The sequence below is a fragment of the Equus caballus genome, chromosome 1 (genome assembly GCF_041296265.1).
Source record: "Equus caballus isolate H_3958 breed thoroughbred chromosome 1, TB-T2T, whole genome shotgun sequence".
NCBI lineage: Eukaryota > Metazoa > Chordata > Mammalia > Perissodactyla > Equidae > Equus > Equus caballus.
Window position 1 is genome coordinate 45,498,361 of NC_091684.1, and position 19,697 is coordinate 45,518,057.

Consider the following 19,697-nt stretch of genomic DNA (forward strand, 5'->3'; position numbering starts at 1 on the left):
GTATTATTTCAGAAATTTCATATTTGTAGTTATTAAACTTTTGAGAAAAAGAGAAATGAAAGGGGAAATAAATATAACTTGGCACATAATAGAACCCAAGATAAACAGATAATCTGAAATGACAGAATTTGGATTATGTATTCCACCAAAGATAAATTAGGTTTGGCCCTAAGGAAAAATACTTTTGAGATATTTTACAGAAGGGCAAAGAAATTCAACTTAGCTAGTCCCTGCATTATAGACATCTCATATTAAATAATTATTACTATTGAAAACAGATTGGTTCTCAATAAGCAAATTATTTCATGAATTCCCAAATTCATCATGATTTCAAAATGCTAACTTTTTCATTAGTAATCAAATCTTTATTGCTAGTGCATTGCATAATGCCTGAAAAAGCACTCAATAAATGCTTGAAGGGCAAAGAGAAGAAGGAAGAAAATATATCCAACCACAGTAATTTGCCTTTTCATCAATGGTTTTGCAAAAAATCAATGTTTCACAAATCAGTAAATAAAATGTTGGGTAAAGGTTTGACGAGGATCAGGATATTTACAAAGTCAAAGTCATCTTCCACAAAATAGTTTTAATTACTTATTAGTTGTTAGGTACAAAATAACTAGTAAATATAGTGGAAAAGCTGGCAGATACTCTTACCAAAGTAATAAAAACTATCATTATCAGTAACAGGACACATTGACATTGCTTGTCTCTTTATTATGGACTATGCAGAAGACGATATCACTTTTGTGGTATTCATAAACAAAATCTATAATCATGAGGAAATATCAGGTAAATCTAAACTGAGAAATTTTCTATAAACTTTACCACTCTTGAAAATTATTAAGGTCATTAAAGTCAAGGAAATACTAAAGTACTAAGATTGAGACTGGAAATACATGGTAACTAAATGCAATGTTTGATCCTAGATTGAATCTTTGACCAAAAAAGAGTTTAATGGAAAACTCAGAAAAATTTGAATGGGATCTAAGAATTATATACTAATACTGTATTAATGTAATTTCCTGGTTTTGATGATACAGTTATGTAGAGCAGTGCCTTTGCTTTTAGGAAATACATAATAAAGTATTATGAATTTAAGTGGTTTCATTTGTACAACTTAGTCTTCACTGATAGAGAAAAAATAGTTTCATATATCTATATATGTGATATATAATATATATTATGTATATGACTATATGGTATTTGTACACATAAGCAATTTATAGTATAAATTGCTATATATATAGCATATAGTATATATATGTTAAAAAGAAAGATTTTCTCACCAGTACTCAAAACCGTCAAGGTCACCAAAAATACAGAAAGTAAAAAACTGCCGCAGTCTAGAGAAGACTAAAGAGACATGATGATTACAAGTAATATGGGATCATAGATGTGGTCCTGGGACCAAAAAAAGGACATTAGGTAAAAACTAAGGAAATCTAAATAAAATATGGGTTTGAGTTAATAATGTTTCACTGTTCATTCATTGGTTGTTGAAAATCTGTGCCATCTTAATGAAAGATGTTAACAATAAGGGACATTGGATGTGGACTATATGGGCAATCCATTACCTTTACTAAAATATCACTTAGGTCTAAATAGTTAGGAAACTGTTTAAATAAATAATAGAAAATATGGTCATAAACAGACCATTTCCATGGCCACTCTCATTATAACAAAGTCCAACACTTGAACATATCATTTATTATAAGAAAAAGTTTTTTAAAGATAATAAAACTTTACTCATTTTTATTACATTTAATTTGTATAAATATATAACATACATTTGAACCAACTCTTACCCAAAAAATTAAATGAGGTAGACTTGTGCGTGTGAGAGAGAGAGAACGAAAGAGAGACCAAGGGAGAGATTCTCATACTTCGCTATGGTTCAATTTGGCTAAAGTTCAGCTTTTGGTTCCTGCTGATTGATAATATCATTAAAATGTTTTTAATCATTCATTTAAACCTTAAAAAAATACTAAAATATTTTAGAACCCAATTTTTAAAAATTAACGAGCGCATTAACCTAATGGGTATTGTTGAAGGACATGATTATGCCATGTCAGGAGAAATAAGTATGACAGCATTTAAAGTAAAGTAAAATAAAAATCCTAATTTAACCTGCATATGATACCAGCTAATGTGAAATACCCTCTATGGTATGCCAACTATTGTACATGAATAATATCAAGATGCTCATCTTTACATTACTTTTTATAATTCTTCATGAACCTATAGACATTCTATAGAAAAAGTATTAAAAATATATATACACACACATATACAATACCGGCAATATAGTTAGAATGGATATAAGGTGTACAACTATTATCCTAAAAAAGGTGGTAAAGTTAAAATTAAATTAATAAAACATTTCAGCAAAGAGAACTGTTTCATGGTGAAAATATTCAGGTATATCTTACTTTGCAAATTAAGTTTTGGGAAGCAGGATTGGATAGAGCTGGAGACTGCTGGATATAAGCAGGAAGTTCACTATTGTCGCCATTCCTACCATTCACTGAGTCCCTAGAATGTACCCAGAACCACAGGCTTCACTCTAAATTTTCCATGTCCTATAGTCTTCAATCACTAACCTAGATACAGTGGGTTTTTTTCCCTTGAGGAAACCAAGCCTTTTAGAAATTGATCAATTTTCTGTGATTATGCATACAGAAAGTGATCATCCTGAAATTGGAACATAGGTAATGCTGAGTCCAAAGGCTTTGTTCTTGTCTCATAACTCTACCTAGCACAAAATTATTTTATTAAACTGTGAATCAAGGTGATAAGTTAGACCAAACAGCACATGTGACTCTTATCGAATTAGTGTTAGTAGTATTCATGTTAATGGTCTTATCTTTTTATTCCTTACTTTTCAGAAAAACCTTATTTTAAGACATGGGGAAGAAATAAGTATTTTCAAAACTGCATGGAATTTTCTATGTATATCTGAGCTCTATTATTCTCTTGCCTTTGTACAATATGGTGATCCAGCACTCAGTTTTGGAGCGAGGCTGCCTCAGTTTCTGGCTTAGATCTGCCACTTATTAGCACTGAAATTAATAAATGCTTGGGCATTTTAATAAATATAAATTAATAAGTGCATCTCTATTTCTGTACTTTCTCGTCCATATAATGAAAATAATATACATAATTTGAGTCCATGCATAGATATGAATGTTTTAAATGAGATATTTCATGGAAAACACTTAGCATTAAAAAATGTACTCAATAAATGATAATTGTTAGAATTAACCTACTACTAATATTGTAACCCGTCCTTATTCCATTCAACTTCAGGAGATATGCTGCCGCTAAATTGGCAAGAAGATCTGTGCAAAAATCTTTCTATGAACAAATTTTGGTGAGAATAAATTTAAAATTGATCTGATATAAAGTTAGTTCCTAATGAGTATGCCTAATAATAAAAGAAGAAAATTAAATACAAAATTATCATGAATCTAAAGTTTACAGATATTTAAGCTCTTAACCAGGATATGATTTTCATTATACTTGTAATGTCAATAATTATGAGACAACTAGACTGTTCCTGAAACCCAAGGTTATTTAAACTGCTAACTTCACCTTCCTAAATAGTAAATGGCATTTTAAATTTAGATTTATGAAGCATCCTCTATTTCCTATTATTAAGAACTTCAAGAACTTGATCAAACATCGATTTAATGAATTGACTGTGATGCACTTGGGACCCTCTGCACTGAGCCTCGTAAAGCTGTGCATGTAGGAAAGTCTTGTAGAAAAAATAGGGACATCTGGTCAAAGGGGACTATATTAATGTAACTTAATCAATATCACTTTAGTTTTCCTGGGACATGAAAAGTAGGGTAAAACTTCTCAAGCAGTATAATAGTCATATCTGAATAAATACATAATTTCCCCCTAGAGTTATGTAAAAGTGTTATAATTCACCCAAATACATAATTTCCCTCTAGAATTATGTAAAAAGGACTATAATTCACATATCTCATATTTACCAAGTTAAAAAAAAGTGTTTCTTTTGTTGTCATCACTGTTGTGTTAACCTATGTAATTTATCACAATAATCCAGAAAAGTTTTACGTGTTTCTTAAAAATCTTTACCATGTACGAGCTTCTTTTCAAATTTAACTCAAAACAAACTCTCACTCTTTTATCTCAGGAAAAATCAAAGTGAACACATATGTTAAATAACACTTTCCTGTTTCATGACTGTACCATTCATAATTCATTGATAAGTCTATTTATAGATCTCCTACAATGTGCCAGGCACTGTCAATGAACAAAACAAAGTCCCAGCTCTAACACTGATTCAGTTCTAATGGGGCAGATATACAAGTAACAAATAAATACATATATGATATCAGGTGTAGATAGGTGGTATAAAGAAAACCCATTTCAGATAGGCTCTTAAAATAGTTACAAAATATATAGGAAATGTGTGATACACTGAAAATCTGTGGGGTGTTTTTTCTTTTCTGTTTTAAAATTTATTATATGTATTTATTAAACTTTATAAAGTAGATATTCTAATATTTGCATTCTCATTTTTTAGGTGAGAAAATTGAAGCAGAGAGAAAATTAAAAATTCTTTAAAGCTAAATGCAACTAGTAAATGATAAACCAAATCTAGATGCATATTTGCTCTGTCTCCAGTTTTTGAGTATTATGGAGAAATCTCCATGAACCTTTTTGCACATATATTTTGGTGGACATACGTACTAATTTCTTTGGGGTATATATACAAGAGCAGAATTGCTGAGTCATAAGGTATCTATCTGTTCAACTTTTGTAGACAATACAAATGGATTTCCCAAGTAATTGTGCCAACTTACTCATCCACCAACAATGTATGCAAGTTATGGTTACTCCCTATCTTTACCAATACATGGGATCTTATTTCCTTTAAATTAAAAGCCTGAGGGCCGGCCCCGTGGCAGAGTGGTTAAGTTCATGTGCTCCACTTCAGTGGCCCAGGGTTTTGTGGGTTTGGATCCTGGGTGCAGACATGGGACAAGGCACTGCTCATCAGGACATACTGAGGCAGCATCCCACATTGCACAAGTAGAGGCACTCTCACCTAGAATATAAAACTATGTACTAGTGGGGTTTTGGAGAGAAGAAGGAAAAAAAAAAAAGAGTAGATGGGCAACAGATGTTAGCTCAGATACCAATCAATTAAAAAAAGCTCAATTTAACTTAAAATAAATGGATTAATTGAAACTCCATTTTGCTAGGTCCTAGGATCAGGGGATTACTTATTAAAATTCATTTTCTATTTTTTGCCAGTTTATAAAAAATTACTTCTATTTTACAAAATATTGATCTTGTCTCCAGCAAACTTGCCAAGTTCATTTTTTAACTGTAATAATTTCTATGTAAATACTCAGGTTTCTACATATACAATAATGCCATTTGTGATCATGAGAGTTTTATGTCATTTTCTAAATATATGGGAAATTTCTAGTTTGTTTCTGTTATTTTTAGTGATTTTTAAGCTCAATCGCACTGTGATGAGAAAACATACTCTGTATAATTTCAGTCATTTGGAATATGTTGACACTTCCTTTATAGCCTAACATTTGGTAAATTCTCTTAAATGTTCCATGTGCTTGAAAAGAATGAGTTCAGTAGTTGTTGAGCATAGTGTTTCTTCCATAAGAACCTACCAGCTCAATTTTGTTCAAATCTTCTATTCCCTTACTGCTATTTTTTCTTTACCTATTTTGTCAATTACTGAGTGGTTTTGCATTAATTTTCTACCGCTGCCATAGCAAATAATCATAAATTTAGTGGGTTAAAATCATATCTACTTTTCTATCTCAGAGTTAGATCAGTCAGAAGTTGGAGGCAGGTCTACCAAGCTAAAAATCAAGGTGTCTGCAGGCTGGGCTCCTTTCTGGAGACGCTGGGAATGAATTCACCTCCAAACTCATTCAGGTTATTGGCGGAGTTTATTATTTTTGCCATTTTAGGGCTAAGGGACCTAGGAGCTCCCAGCTGGTTTCCTTCTCAGCTCTTAGAATGTGCTTGCAATCCGCGCTCAAGGCTGTATTCATCTTGAAAGCCTGCGAAGGCGGGTTGGGTCCTTCTCACTCTTTGATTCCCTTTGCTCTCTCCTTCTGCTCCATATTTTCAGCTGCCTCTTCCCTTGATTCTCTGTGGCTCCAGCCAGAGAAGGTTCTCTCATTTTAAGGGCTCATGTGATTAGATAGGGCCCACCAGGATAATACAGGATCATCTCCTGATTAACTTCCATACCTTAATCATGTCTGTAAAGTTCTTTTGCCAAGGATTAGTGTATAGACATCTCTGGGGAGCTATTTTTCTACCTATCACATGTTTTAAAATATTCTTTAATGATAACAGATTTTTCTATTTTTCTTTTAATTCTTTCAATTAATTTCTACTTTATTATTTCTGAGGCCATATTATTAAGCTCAGTTGAATTCACAATTGCCATAACTTTGTGGCAAATTGAATCTTTATCATTATGAAAAGTTCCTTTTATTCTCAACCAATGTGTTTTCCCATAAAGTCCATTTAGTCTGATAATAGTATAGCCTAAATCAGCTTTTGCACGGTAACTGACTATATGGTATATCTACTTCCATCTGTTTATATTTAAGATTTCTGAATTCTTATATTTAATTGTGTTCCATGTCAATTGCCTACATTTGGCTTTGTGTTTTTATATTCTTAGGAATTTGTATATCCTATAGGAAAAATATCACCTCATTATGGAAATTTCAGAAACCATAAAAATTTTAAAAATCACCCATAGTTTTAGAACTCTCAACCGCTTTTGTCCCAATGTAAGACAATTTTATTACACATATAAATTTTATTTTTTAAAAGTAATATCCAAAGCAAAGATGTTATTAATTAAATAACCTAATTAAATAAACAAAATGAAACTATAAAATAACAAACCATAATTAATCTAAACAATATATAGACTAGTGAAATATGAAGAAAGGTACATTTTCTGGAAAGCATAGGCAATATCTGGACTAAATCCTTTCCTTTCCAAAGTGGAAAGAATTAAATAGATTACAAGTAATCTCTATTTGAGTAGAAGGATGGAAAATATCACACAAATAAAGCACATCCTACATAATACAATGAAATTGTGTACTACTTTTAATCTATTAAGAATTACAAAGCATATTGCAGTAAGTACATTTTCAAAGCAAAGTAAAAGAAAATGAAAAGCTATCTAAACTATAGATTATAGGCTTAAAATAACTGAAAATTTGATTTTTTTTTCTCTCTCTCCCTTTCTCACTCTGTCTCCCTCACTCTGTCTCCCTCTTTCTTCCTTCCCTCCTTCCTTCCTTTCTAAGAGACTGTAAACCATCTACCTGTCAAGAGAAATGCAAGGAAACATTCTTCCAGAAAGTGCCAACAAATTATCTCCAATAAATCACATCATGTCATAGCAGCAAAGTACATTTAAGGTGATATTCAAGGTGATAAAGAGAAAAATTAATATTGACAAAAAAATTACCCCATCTGTGAAGAGATCATTAAAGACCAGGACAAATATAACCTATATATTATCTTGAGATTAATTCTTCATAGGCCCAAGGAAACATTATGTCTGCCTTGACTTGCCCTTGTTTACTTTTTATTAGGTCAAAAGGAGTTTTGTGCGATGGGATGCATGTGTTAGTAAAGACATTGCTGCCAGAAAATATTTATCTTCCAAAAGTTGCTTAAGAATGATCAGTAACAATTTGACTGTGCAATTTGCTCTTCAAACCAACTAGACTAAGTACTTAATGAAACAATTGTCCAAAATTAATTGAGAATTGCCAATTACCCAAAGATACAAAAATACTTGAGAAGTCTTACAAACAGGGAAATAGAAACCTTGTTATAATTCTTGCTCAACATTTAGATACAGCCATTAATGTTTTAGCAAATTCTTGACACAGTAATAGAAGAACATGATTACAAAGAGTGTAAGAGACTGATATTTAAGGCATTCATAAAAGTACTGATTGTGATTATAATATTATGATATAATACCATAAGTATAAAGCTTGATATTTGTTTTCAAAATCCGTTACATGAAAGTGGTTATAACTTAACATTATAGGATGTCTATTAATAAGTAGTGTAAGGATGCTTGAACTAAGGACTTGCATTTTATTCTCAACTTTGTGACCAACAGTTTACTGTGTAACATAGCCAATTCACCCTACTGCTCCCATCTTAGTTTTCTCATAGTGAAGAAGGAGGGTGACTAATCAGCACTTTAATTTTGGTGACTTCTTTTATAAATCTGTGATAATGACATTATACCTGTCTTTTGGATTGTAATGAAGCGTAAAATATTTTGACACCAACAATCCGTTAAACTCTGCATAATCTTTTTTTGAAAAACTTTTAGATTTTTCTTGTCTTAACTGCATTAACTGCATGTCTTGTACTACAAGGGGAAATAGCAGGGAAAAGATCTTTCAGTCTTTCACAGAGTGAAATCGATTTCATTTAATTTATTTTACAGAAAGCATTATAGTTGCAGGAGACAGATACGCACACACACACAAACACATATATGCATATACAATTGCAGTGTATTTTCCCAGTGAATATATAGCTATACATTAAAGCCAATTCAACTAAGAGCTACGACTACGGAAGAACTGCTCACATAAATGAAGGACGAGAAAACTTGCTAAACTTCACTTTTTACTTGTGATTATGTTTTGAGGTTTAAATAAGCTTTTGCTTCTTTTTGAGAAAATAGATATGAGAGAGTAGGAGCAAAATCAAAGGGGGAAATATGATCATCAATGACACACATTCTATACAATCAAACCATAGAAGATATGTCCATAGTATCAGTGGGATAAAATTGCCTTAGGTGGCTATAGGGAAATGCCAATGCAATGGTTTTTGCAATGGAAAACCATTAGGGTTTGGAGAAATTGAAGATCAATGAATGTAAATAGTCCAGGATGACTACAGAAATAGGAAATGGAAACAGGGCTTGAGTTAAACTTTAAAAGATGAAGAAAACTTGGAGACTTGCAAGGTAAGGAGGATCCTATTCTAACTGAAATGAACAGTGTGAGCAAAGCCCAAGTAATGGAAATATTTGTGAGACACGATGAAATTAATCTGAACAGAGTGAGGCATTATCAGAAAGAATTTGAAGTTAAGAATACATTGACAAAAGGTCAAACTATGGAAGGCCTCGAAACTCAGCTGATGGAAATATTTGACCTTTTTCCTGACAATAATGAGAAATTACACAATTTTTGAATAGGAGAGAGACATGATTAAAATAGTATTTGAAAAGGTTATTTTTCAGCAAGGTGCTGAAATTATTGGAGGGGGTAGTGCAAGTAGTCAAATCACATGGGATAATTTGAATTTCATATTGAACATTATAAGTTTCTTTATGAAAAATGAACTAAAGATAATTATCCAGGAACGGTTAAATAGGGTACAAGAACTGATTTTACAATTAGATCTACTGCCTAAGATAATTCATCTGACTATCACTTTATACCCAAATGAAGTTAGCACTCAAACAAACAAAGCGAAATTTCATTCAAAGAGTATACTTCAGATGCTCAAATAAGATGCTAAAATAATTAATCATGTATCATGATTAATTACACTAATTAGAATCTGCCTGTTTTAGCAGAAACCTGTTAAAAAAGTTAGCTCAAAAAGGTTAAGCATTCACTGAACAGTAACTCATCCTGTTAAATTTAAAAGAAGAGTTTATGTTTTTAGGTAATAAAATCTAGGAAGTCTCAGAGTATGAGCAGCATCAGTTCTTCAATTTTTTATGAATAGAAGAATGTTGAGATAAATGAGAGATATTTTAAATAATTTCAAAAAGCATGTAGAGGTTAAAGGCCTAATGCTGTGTTTAATAGCCATATCAAACTGATTTCCTCCTATAAAGTAAGTACATATTTTTTAAGATTAAAAAAACAACTTGGAAGTAAAGATGATTTGCTAAAATATGGACTATTAAAAATATGGTTCATTTTTGTGCTTCTAAAGTACACATAATAGGCGATGTTAGAGGTGCTTTAGAAATATTTTCTAACTTGATGGAATAATAAAAAATTAATAAAGTAACCATTGTTTAAAAAAATAACATAAAAGGAGTCTTTGGCTCAAAGAGAAAACATAACAGAGCAAAACAGTAAACAGCAAAAAGCATGTTTAATAAAAGCAATAATATTACTTTTAAAATATTTTATTATAATTTGATCAGTATTTTCTTATCAGAATTTAGTTGTGCTTTATATTTAAATATTTTGAATATGCTGGAACTTGGTTTTAAAATTGAGAAAATGACTTTAGTTAATACAATCTCAAATAAATATTTTCTTCCAGTATTTACTTACCACCTCAGAGATACAAAAAAAATTAGTTCAATATCTTACAAGGAGAATAAATAGCTCCTATTGAGCCTCAGTAAGCATGTATGTGGATTCAGACATTAAAGTGTCCAATATAATCAATCATACCAATACTTTTCAAATAAACAATCTACCATTATACCTAAAAGAACTAGAAAAAAAACAAATGAAGCCAAAGTCAACAAAAGGAAGGAAATAAAAACCAGAGCAGAAATAAATGAAATAAAGACTAAAAAGAAAATAGAAAAAAATCAATGGAACTAAGACCTGGTTCTTTGAAAAAATAAACAAAATTGACAAACCTTTAGCTGGACTCACTAAGAAAAAAAGAAGGAAGGCTCAAATAAATAAAGTCACAAGCAAAGTGGAAAAATTACAATGGATACCAGAGAAATACAAAAGATTATAAGAGAATACTATTAAAAGCCATATGCCAACAAATTGGATAACCTAGAAGAAATGTATATATTCTTAGAATCATACAACTTCCCAAAACCGAGTCAAGAAGAAACAGAGAATCTGAATAGACCAATCACTAATAAAGAGGTTGAAATGGCAATCAAAAATCTCAACGAAACAAAAGTCCAGGGCCAGATGGCTTTTCTGGTGAATTCTACTAAATATTCAAAGAAGACTTAATACATATCTTTCTCAAACTCTTCCAAAAATTTAAAGATGATGGGACACTTCCTAACCCATTTTACCAGGCTAATATTACTCTGATGCTAAAACCAAATAAGGACAATACCAAAGAGGAAAATTACAGGCCAGAATTGCTGATGAACATATATGCAAAAGTCCTCAACCAAATATTGACAAATAGAGTACAACAATACATTAAAAGGATCATACACCATGATCAAGTGGGATTTATTCTAGGGACACAGGGATGGTTCAACATCTGCAAATCAATCAATGTGATACACCATCTTAACAAAATGAAGAGTAAAAATCACATGATCATCTCAAGATGCAGAGAAAGAATTTGACAAGATTCAACTCCACTGTGAGGAAAACTCTCAATAAAATGGGTATAGAAGGGAAGATATCCCAACATAATTAAGTCCATATATGACAAACCCACAGTCAATATCATATTCAATGGTGGAAAACTGAAAGGTATTTCTCTAAGATCAGGAACAAGACAAGGATGCCCACTTTCACCACTCTTATTTAACATAGTATTGGAAGTCTTAGCCAGGGCAATTAGGCAAGGAAAAGAAATAAAAGTTATTCAAATTGGGATGGAAGAAGTAAAACTGTCACTATTTGTGGATGACATGTTTCTATATATAGAAAACCCTAAAGAATTCACCAAAAAAAACTATTAGAAATAATTAACAAATACAGTCAAGTTGCAAGGTACAAAATTAACACACGAAAATCAGTTGCAATTCTATACACTAACAATGAACTAGCGAATACAGTAAAGTTGCAAGGTACAAAATTAACACACAAAAATCAGTTGCATTCCTACACGCTAACAATGAACTAGCAGAAAGAAAAAACAAGAATATAATCCCATTTGCAACTGCAACAAAAAGAATAAAATACCTAGAATAAATTTGACCAAATAAGTGAAAGAACTGTACACTAAAAATTACAAGACAATGTTGAAAGAAATTAAAGACATAAAGAAATTGAGAGAAATTCCATGCTCATGGATTGGAAGAATTAACATAGTCAAAATGTCTACATTACCGAAAGCAATCTACAGATTCAACGCAACCCCAATCAGAATCGCAATGACATTTTTCATAGAAATAGAACAAAGAACCCTAAAATTTATAAGGAACAACAAAAGACTCTGTATAGCCAAAGCAGTTCTGACAAAAAGGAGCAAAGGTGGAGGTATCATACGTCCTGATTTCAAAATATACTACAAAGCTATAGTACTCTGAACAGCATGGTACTAGCTGAAAAAGCAGACCCACAGCTCAATGAAACAGAACTGAGAGCCCAGAAATAAACCCACACATCTATGGACAGCTAATTTTCGACAAAGGAGCCAAGAATATATAATGAAGAAAATAAAGTCTCTTCAATGACTGGTGTTGGGAAACTGAAAAGCCACATACAAAAGAATGAATGTAGACCATTATCTTGTACCATACAGAAAAATTAGCTCAAAATGGACTAAAGACTTGAATGTAAGACCTGAACCATAAAATTTCTGGAGGAAAACATAGGCAGTATGCACTTTGCCATCAGCCTTAGCAGTATCTTTTTGAATGAATGTCTCTTCAAGGTAAGGGAAATAAAAGAAAAAATTTAAAAATGGGACTACATCAGACTAAAAAGGTTCTCCAAGGCAAAGGAAACCCTGGAGAAAATGAAGAGACAACCAACCAACTGGGAGAAAATACTTGCAAATCATATATCTGACAAGGGGTTAATTTCCAAAATATATAAAGAATTCATACAACTCAAGAACAAAAAAACAAACAACCCCATCGAAAAATAGGCAGAGGATATGAACAGACATTTTCCCAAAGAAAATATACAGATGGCCAACAGACACATGAGAAGATGTTTAACTTCACTCATTATTAGGGAAATGCAAATCAGAACTACAATGAGATATCACTTCACTGCTGGTGGGAATGTAAATTGGTTCAGTCACTATGGAAAACAGTATGGAGATTCCACAAAAAAATAAGAAAAGAACTACCATATGATCCAGCTATTCCAACTCTGGGTATTTATCCAAAGAACATGAAAACAGGAATGCATAAAGATACATGCACCCTTATGTTCACTGCAGCATAATTCACAATAGCCAAGACTTGGAAGCAGCCCAAGTGCCCACTAACGGATGAATGGATACAGAAGATGTGGTATATATACGTTTGTACGTGGTATATATGGTATATATATATAGACATACACAATGGACTACTACTCAGGTGTAAAAAATATGAAATCTTGCCATTTGTGACAACGTGGGTGGGTGGACTTTGAGGGTATTATGCTAAGCAAAATAAATCAGGCAGAGAAAGACAATTACAGTATGACTTGACTTGTGCAAAAGATAAACAAACACATAGATACAGTTAACAGGTTTTTCCTGTAGCAAAATGAACTCCTGAAATCATATCAGGAGTCATCCAGACCTTATTTCTTCTACACCACTATTCCTTAAAGTGTTCTCCTTACATTTCTAAATAGTTAAGCCTATTATTATAGAGCAATCATTTCAAACTGTTTATAGTATACAGTTAGTTACATTTATCAATAAAAAGGACACAGAGAGTAAACAGAAACTGACCTCATTCACTGTGGCATAGTAGCTTTCATGCTTGAATGTGGGTGAGTTGTCATTTCTGTCTCTCACCACGATTCGAACTTCATGGTAGATAACAGTGCCCACTTTTTTGTTGATGCACTGGACTTGCACCACGATGGAGTGAATGTTCATTGGTGGCTGCAATGCAGAAATTGCATCTTTATAAAATCAATTGAAACTGAAGCTTCTCATTACTGTCAAATCACTTTATTTAATAAAATTTTCTATTCTTGTTCATTTTTAAATGATAACAACCTATTAAAATTGATCCATTTTGCACTATTTTAAGGACAGGGGAAGACAATCGTGATTACTCCATTGTTCAATTTTGTGTCTCAAAATATAGAGTCTCAGGTAGCATTATGTTCACAATTAGAGGACTGAGATGAATACAATCACACAGAATTAACACTGAGATTTGATAGGATGAAACAAATTCTGTGCCTTCAAAAGTTAAAGAAGCAACAATATGAACTTCTAATTTATAAAAATGTTAATGATAAAATCCTTGGAGAAGAGAAATTGTATAACATTTGTGTTCATCTATATTTTTGCTAAAATATTATATGCTCACATTTGATAAAAATTAAAATATAACCAAAAGAAGAGAATTCATTCACAGTCCAACCAAATTTACTCATTCTATACATTCAAATGCTTATTGTGCTAATCTACTCCTCTCTCCAAATATACACCTATTATAAACACATACACAGTGAATATCATCCCATATTTGTAAATATAGATTTACTGTCACATTTTGCTGTATATGACTATGAAGCTACGTTATGCGATTTAATAGCACTCCATTATGAGTCTATAGCAGAATTTGTCTAAGTAAAAGACTTATAATGAGATGTTTTATGTTGTCAAGTTTTTTTGTGTGTGAGGAAGATTGGCTCTGAGGTAACATCTGTTGCCAATCTTCCTCTTTTTGCTTGAGGAGGATTGTGCCTGAGCTAATATCTGTGGCAATCTTGCTCTATTTTGCATATAGGATGCCGCCACAGCATGGCTTGACGAGTGGTACATAAGTCCGTGCCTGGGATCCGAACCTGCAAACCCTGGGCTGCCAATGTGGAGCATATAAACTTAACCACTACACCACGGGGCCAGCCCCTATTATGTTGTCAATTTTTGTCATTATAAAAAATACTTCAATAAAAATTCTAGACATAACTATGTGATAACTTGTGTATTTTTTTTTTTTGATAAATTCCTGAAATGGGAAAAGTGTGATCAAAGGGGCACTTATTTACTCAGATCCCTTGGGTAAGGGCTTGCAAAATTGAGATGAACATCTACACCTGTTTGACTCTAGAGTTAAAGTGTTTAACTCTACAAAATATTCCTTTGTGTGATATTTTAAATCTTTTTTGACCTTATAAAATTTTTCCCTAAATATATCATTTTAGCAGAATGATCTATTCAGACCACCCCATCTAAAATGTCACAGCACCAGCCTGCTCTTTCCTTTCAACTTCTCTTCTCCCTATTTATTGTTATTTACTGCATTTCTCATCTACCACTTGGCATATTACACATTTTATATATTTGTTTTATACATAAAACAAATTTCACTAGACTGGAAACTCCATACAGCCTGGGGTGTCGTTTCAGTCATGACTAAATCTCTTTACTCAGTAACTAGCACTGTGCTTAGGAGAGGTGATCGTGTACTACCCGAGTCAAACTAGTTGACTTCCAGTCTTAGTTTCATAGCCTACTAACTATATAATCTAGATGCAAAATCTCTCTGTGCTTAGTTTGCTCATCTCTGAAACATGGATAATAATAAACACTGATGATATGTTAGAATCACTCTAAGTATTATAAGAAATTATGACGTGCTAGGCACATATTAACACATAATGGATGTAAACTATTTTTTTACTTATAAAAAGCTAAATTTCCAAAGAAGTGAAAAATGCGGAATCTACAAAATATGACCTATCCTAGATTTTAAAATAAATTATTAAATATTTGTATTAAAAACAATTTAAAGATATAGCAATTATTACAGAAAGCTAGGATAGATTCCTTAAAAATGCCAGTTACCACATTTCTAAATGAGCAAAATGTTGTCGAAACTATATCCAAACTGAAGCAAATAGTGTTTAGTCTCTAGATATTTTTATGGCCAATAAAGAAAAAGTAGTTCAATTGATTTGTACCTGGTTGAATAACTGTACCTAAAGAGAATATATTGAAACATTATTATCATATGGAGGAAGGTATCTAGTGAAGCATCACATAGCTTTGTGTTCTCATATCTAACATCATTTCACTTTTAATTGCTGACATAAATAAAGGCTTTAAAGTCAGGTGTATAAAATCTGTGAATATCACAAAGCTAAAAGGAACATACAATACATTTAATGACAAAAATCAAGTTTCAAAATCATTTTAATGTCAGAATAATAGGTTACAAAAATGATATATTTTTACAGTAATAAATTTATCACCTTATTCATATTTGAAAAAAACTTAATTACCCAAATATAATAAATGGCTACAAATATTAATGTGAAAACGTAATTGTGAAATTTTGATGAATAAAAGATGAGTTTACATCTTTTATTTACAAGTTTTACATCTTTCCAATACTGCAAATGGGCCACTGGAACATAATACAAACTTCATATTCATTAATAATAGCTGCAGAGATCAGTGGATTATAATAAGCACCATATTATGGGCAAATAGGATGTGCAGTCTGAACACCTTGAGAATGTGTGATAAAATGTGAGGGTGTTTGGAGCTGGGTTGGTGACATGGTGGTTAAGTTTGAATGCTCTGCTTAGGTGGCCCGAGGTTCACAGATTTGGATCCCGGGTGCAGACCTACACACTGCTCATCAAGCCATACTGAAGTAGCGTCCCACATATAAAATAGAGGAAGATTGGCACAGATGTTAGCTCAGTGACAATCTTCCTCGCCAAATAAATAAATAAATAAATTGAGGATATTCAAGCAAAAAAACACAAGATTAACCAGACCTCTGAATGGTTCTTATGAAAAGATCCATTAGTTTATTCACTGGAGTCCCAGAGAGCAGAAATAAGAACAATGAATAAAAAGTATTATAAAGCGTATATTTTCAATATAAATAGAGGTTTTCCACTAATGCAAAGCAGCACAGAATAAAATGGATGATCCTATAAAGCAAGCTCATGACTGAAAATCTGCAAGCTTGAGGCTAAAAGATCATTTAAAAAGACTAGGTCTTTGAAGATTTCTGGGAGGAATTCGAATTAGATGACCTCCATCTTTACTATCAGTTTAAAAGTGTTTGCTTTAATAGGCTTTTTAAGAAAAGTCCTGCATATTTCCATTGTAAAGTAAAAAACAGAATAAATACTTGTACTTTTATCCCTTGGCAAACCTCTTGGAAGACAATCAGGTGAATTATGTTCTTCTAAAGTTATTTATCTTCTAAAGATTACAAGAGAGACCTATAAAACCATTTCCTCTCAACTTCTAATTGTATATTGAGTGGTAGCACTGGGACAGAAAGGTCACCATCTTTGCAGGCAGAGGATCGGATGCACTGTGCACTGAGCTCCCACTTAGTTCTGCTAAGTGCCCATAAATTAGATATAACCCGGTCACCTGGAACTCTCGTCGCTCTCGACTTTAGCTCCCTATGCAACTGTTGGTAGCATGGATAGAACTCAGCTCACCATAAATTCCAACCATAATGGATCACGTTGAAGGCAAGAATTCCCTGTGGCTAATATATAACACACATTGTAATTTCACGTTGGAATAGATTCTATTCTGTGGTATAAGAAGGTCATAAATATATCAAGCATAGTTCTACTAAGTCGATTAGTGAGAGTTTAGGGACTCCAAAATGCTTAGGAACATGTTCGGGAAATTTGGTTTATTGTTCATAACTGGTGGCATAAATAAGTTATGGTAATTTTATTTTCTCTAATTCTTTTCAATTGCTTCATTCATGAAACAAAGAAAAAAAACTATGTATAAATTCTTTTGGGGTAATTATTTAAAATAATTAGCATTCATATACACCTAGACATGCAAACGATTCTTCCAATTTAAAAATGCATGTGTAACATAATACTCTGAAAGTGTATTTGCATATTTGTATGTTAGTGCATATATGTGTGTAGATTTTGATATGCAGAGATAAAAGTTCAAGAATGATACATACCAACAATTGATGGAGGTTATCTTTGAAAAGCAGGGCTGAGAGTAGAAAATAAAGGAAGAAAAATTTCCAACAAATACGTATGAATTTTGTAATTTGAAAAAAGACAAAAGTAAAAAATTTTGTTATGAGTTTTTCAGACAATCATTTAGGATTTAACAGCAAGCAAAATTTTTATAAGGAATTTATTGATGTAAATGGTGTCGATTATGACACACATCTTCAATCTTAAGGGAATTGGAGTTTTTTCTAGAAACTGCATTATTTGGAGAGCTTAATGATCTAGGGGGAAAATAAATTTTTAGCAAACCTGTATAAAAATCGATTTTATTTTTCATTCAGCAAAGGCAAAGTTTATTCAATCCTCACAGGAATGAGAAGTTTTTGTCATGATTTTTCTTCCTGTGTACTTACTGCCTTTACAAAATGAAAAGTCTTCATCATTTCACAAATAAGCTGGAAGATGGTGAAAGGAAATAAGACATGACGTGTTGTAGAAATGATTTTTAAATAATGAAACAAAGGAAATGGCTGGCCAGGGTTATGAGTGTCCTTCACAAATTAAACTTTGAAAATGAATGATATATTTAGAGAACTTACCCAAAGAAGAAAGTACTGACTTGAAAATATAATTAAGTACCTATAATAGTTGATAAATTTGTAGATTTTTCACAATCAGTTATTAAGGACATTCAGCTTATTTAATTGTATTTATTATATGCAAAGTTCAACTTGGGTGGGATTAATATGATGTTGTCCTTGTGCACTAAGTAAATCCTGTAAAACCGACGGGAGGTGAACATGAATAACTATAATTCAAGTTAAAAAAGAGTTTTGGAGACTTTGGAGTTTAAAGCAAGGAATTACACATTAGTGTTATCATTAGGAATTATTTTACGTAGACAGTAGCATTTAAGACACGTCTTGGTAGTAGATGACATTCATCTGATAGTAATGGATAAAGGGGATTTCAAAGCATAGGTTCAAAAGTGTATCAGGGAAGCCATGATTAAAAAATAGATTGAGGGGAGCTGACCCAGTGGCACAGTGGTTGGGTTTGTGCACACTGCTTCAGTGGCCCAGAGTTCACCAGCTCGGATCCTGGGTGCAGACCCAAGCACTGCTTATCAAGCCACTGTGGCAGGCGTCCCGCACATAAAAAAAAAAAAACAAACAAAGAAAAAACAGATCATGTATAGAGAACAGCAGTTAGCTCAGTTTTCCTAGATTAGAGTCAATATTTTCCAAATAAAAAGAAATGAGATAGACAAGCTGCAGCTTGAATCTAGGAAACCTCAAGGACCAGATAAACCAGGTTGCAATGAAAAGTCATCTACTAACAAGGTCAGAACTGTGTGTTGGGCACTGAATCTAGAATAGGTTGAATCATGAAATATGGTAAAGAGAACATTAGGAGATAGTTCCTGAGCCCAAGTGAGAACTAAGAGTGCTTGTACTGGAGTTATGCTGATGGATACAAGTGCAAGACACACTGTGGAGATAAAAAGAAAATTTAGTGGGGGCCAGCCTGGTGGCGCAGCAGTTAAGTTCACATGTTCTACTTTGGCAGCCTGAGGTTTGCCAGTTCGGATCCCAGGTGTGGATCTGTGCATCGCTTGTTGAGCCATGCTGTGGCAGGAATCCCACATATAAAGTAGAGGAAGATGGGCACAGATTTTGACTCAGGGCCAGTCTTCCCCAGCAAAAAGAGGAGGATTGGCAGCAGATGTTAGCTCAGGGCTAATCTTCCTCAAAGAAAAAAATCACAAAAACGAAACTTAGTAGTTAAATGGATATTGGCCAGGGAAGAGGAATCAAAGCTCTTTGTGAAGCT

General features: G+C 32.6%; 1 protein-coding gene across 3 annotated transcripts in view; it reads right to left on the reverse strand.

The window, feature by feature from the left end:
* PCDH15 (protocadherin related 15) overlaps positions 1 to 19,697 on the reverse strand; it is a 952,630-nt gene that overhangs the window by 446,128 nt on the left and 486,805 nt on the right. For all 3 annotated transcript variants that reach the window (XM_070262649.1, XM_070262641.1, XM_070262642.1), the window contains one exon: positions 13,672 to 13,827. In XM_070262649.1, coding sequence (XP_070118750.1) covers positions 13,672 to 13,827 — 156 coding nt within the window. The remainder of the gene's footprint in view (positions 1 to 13,671; positions 13,828 to 19,697) is intronic.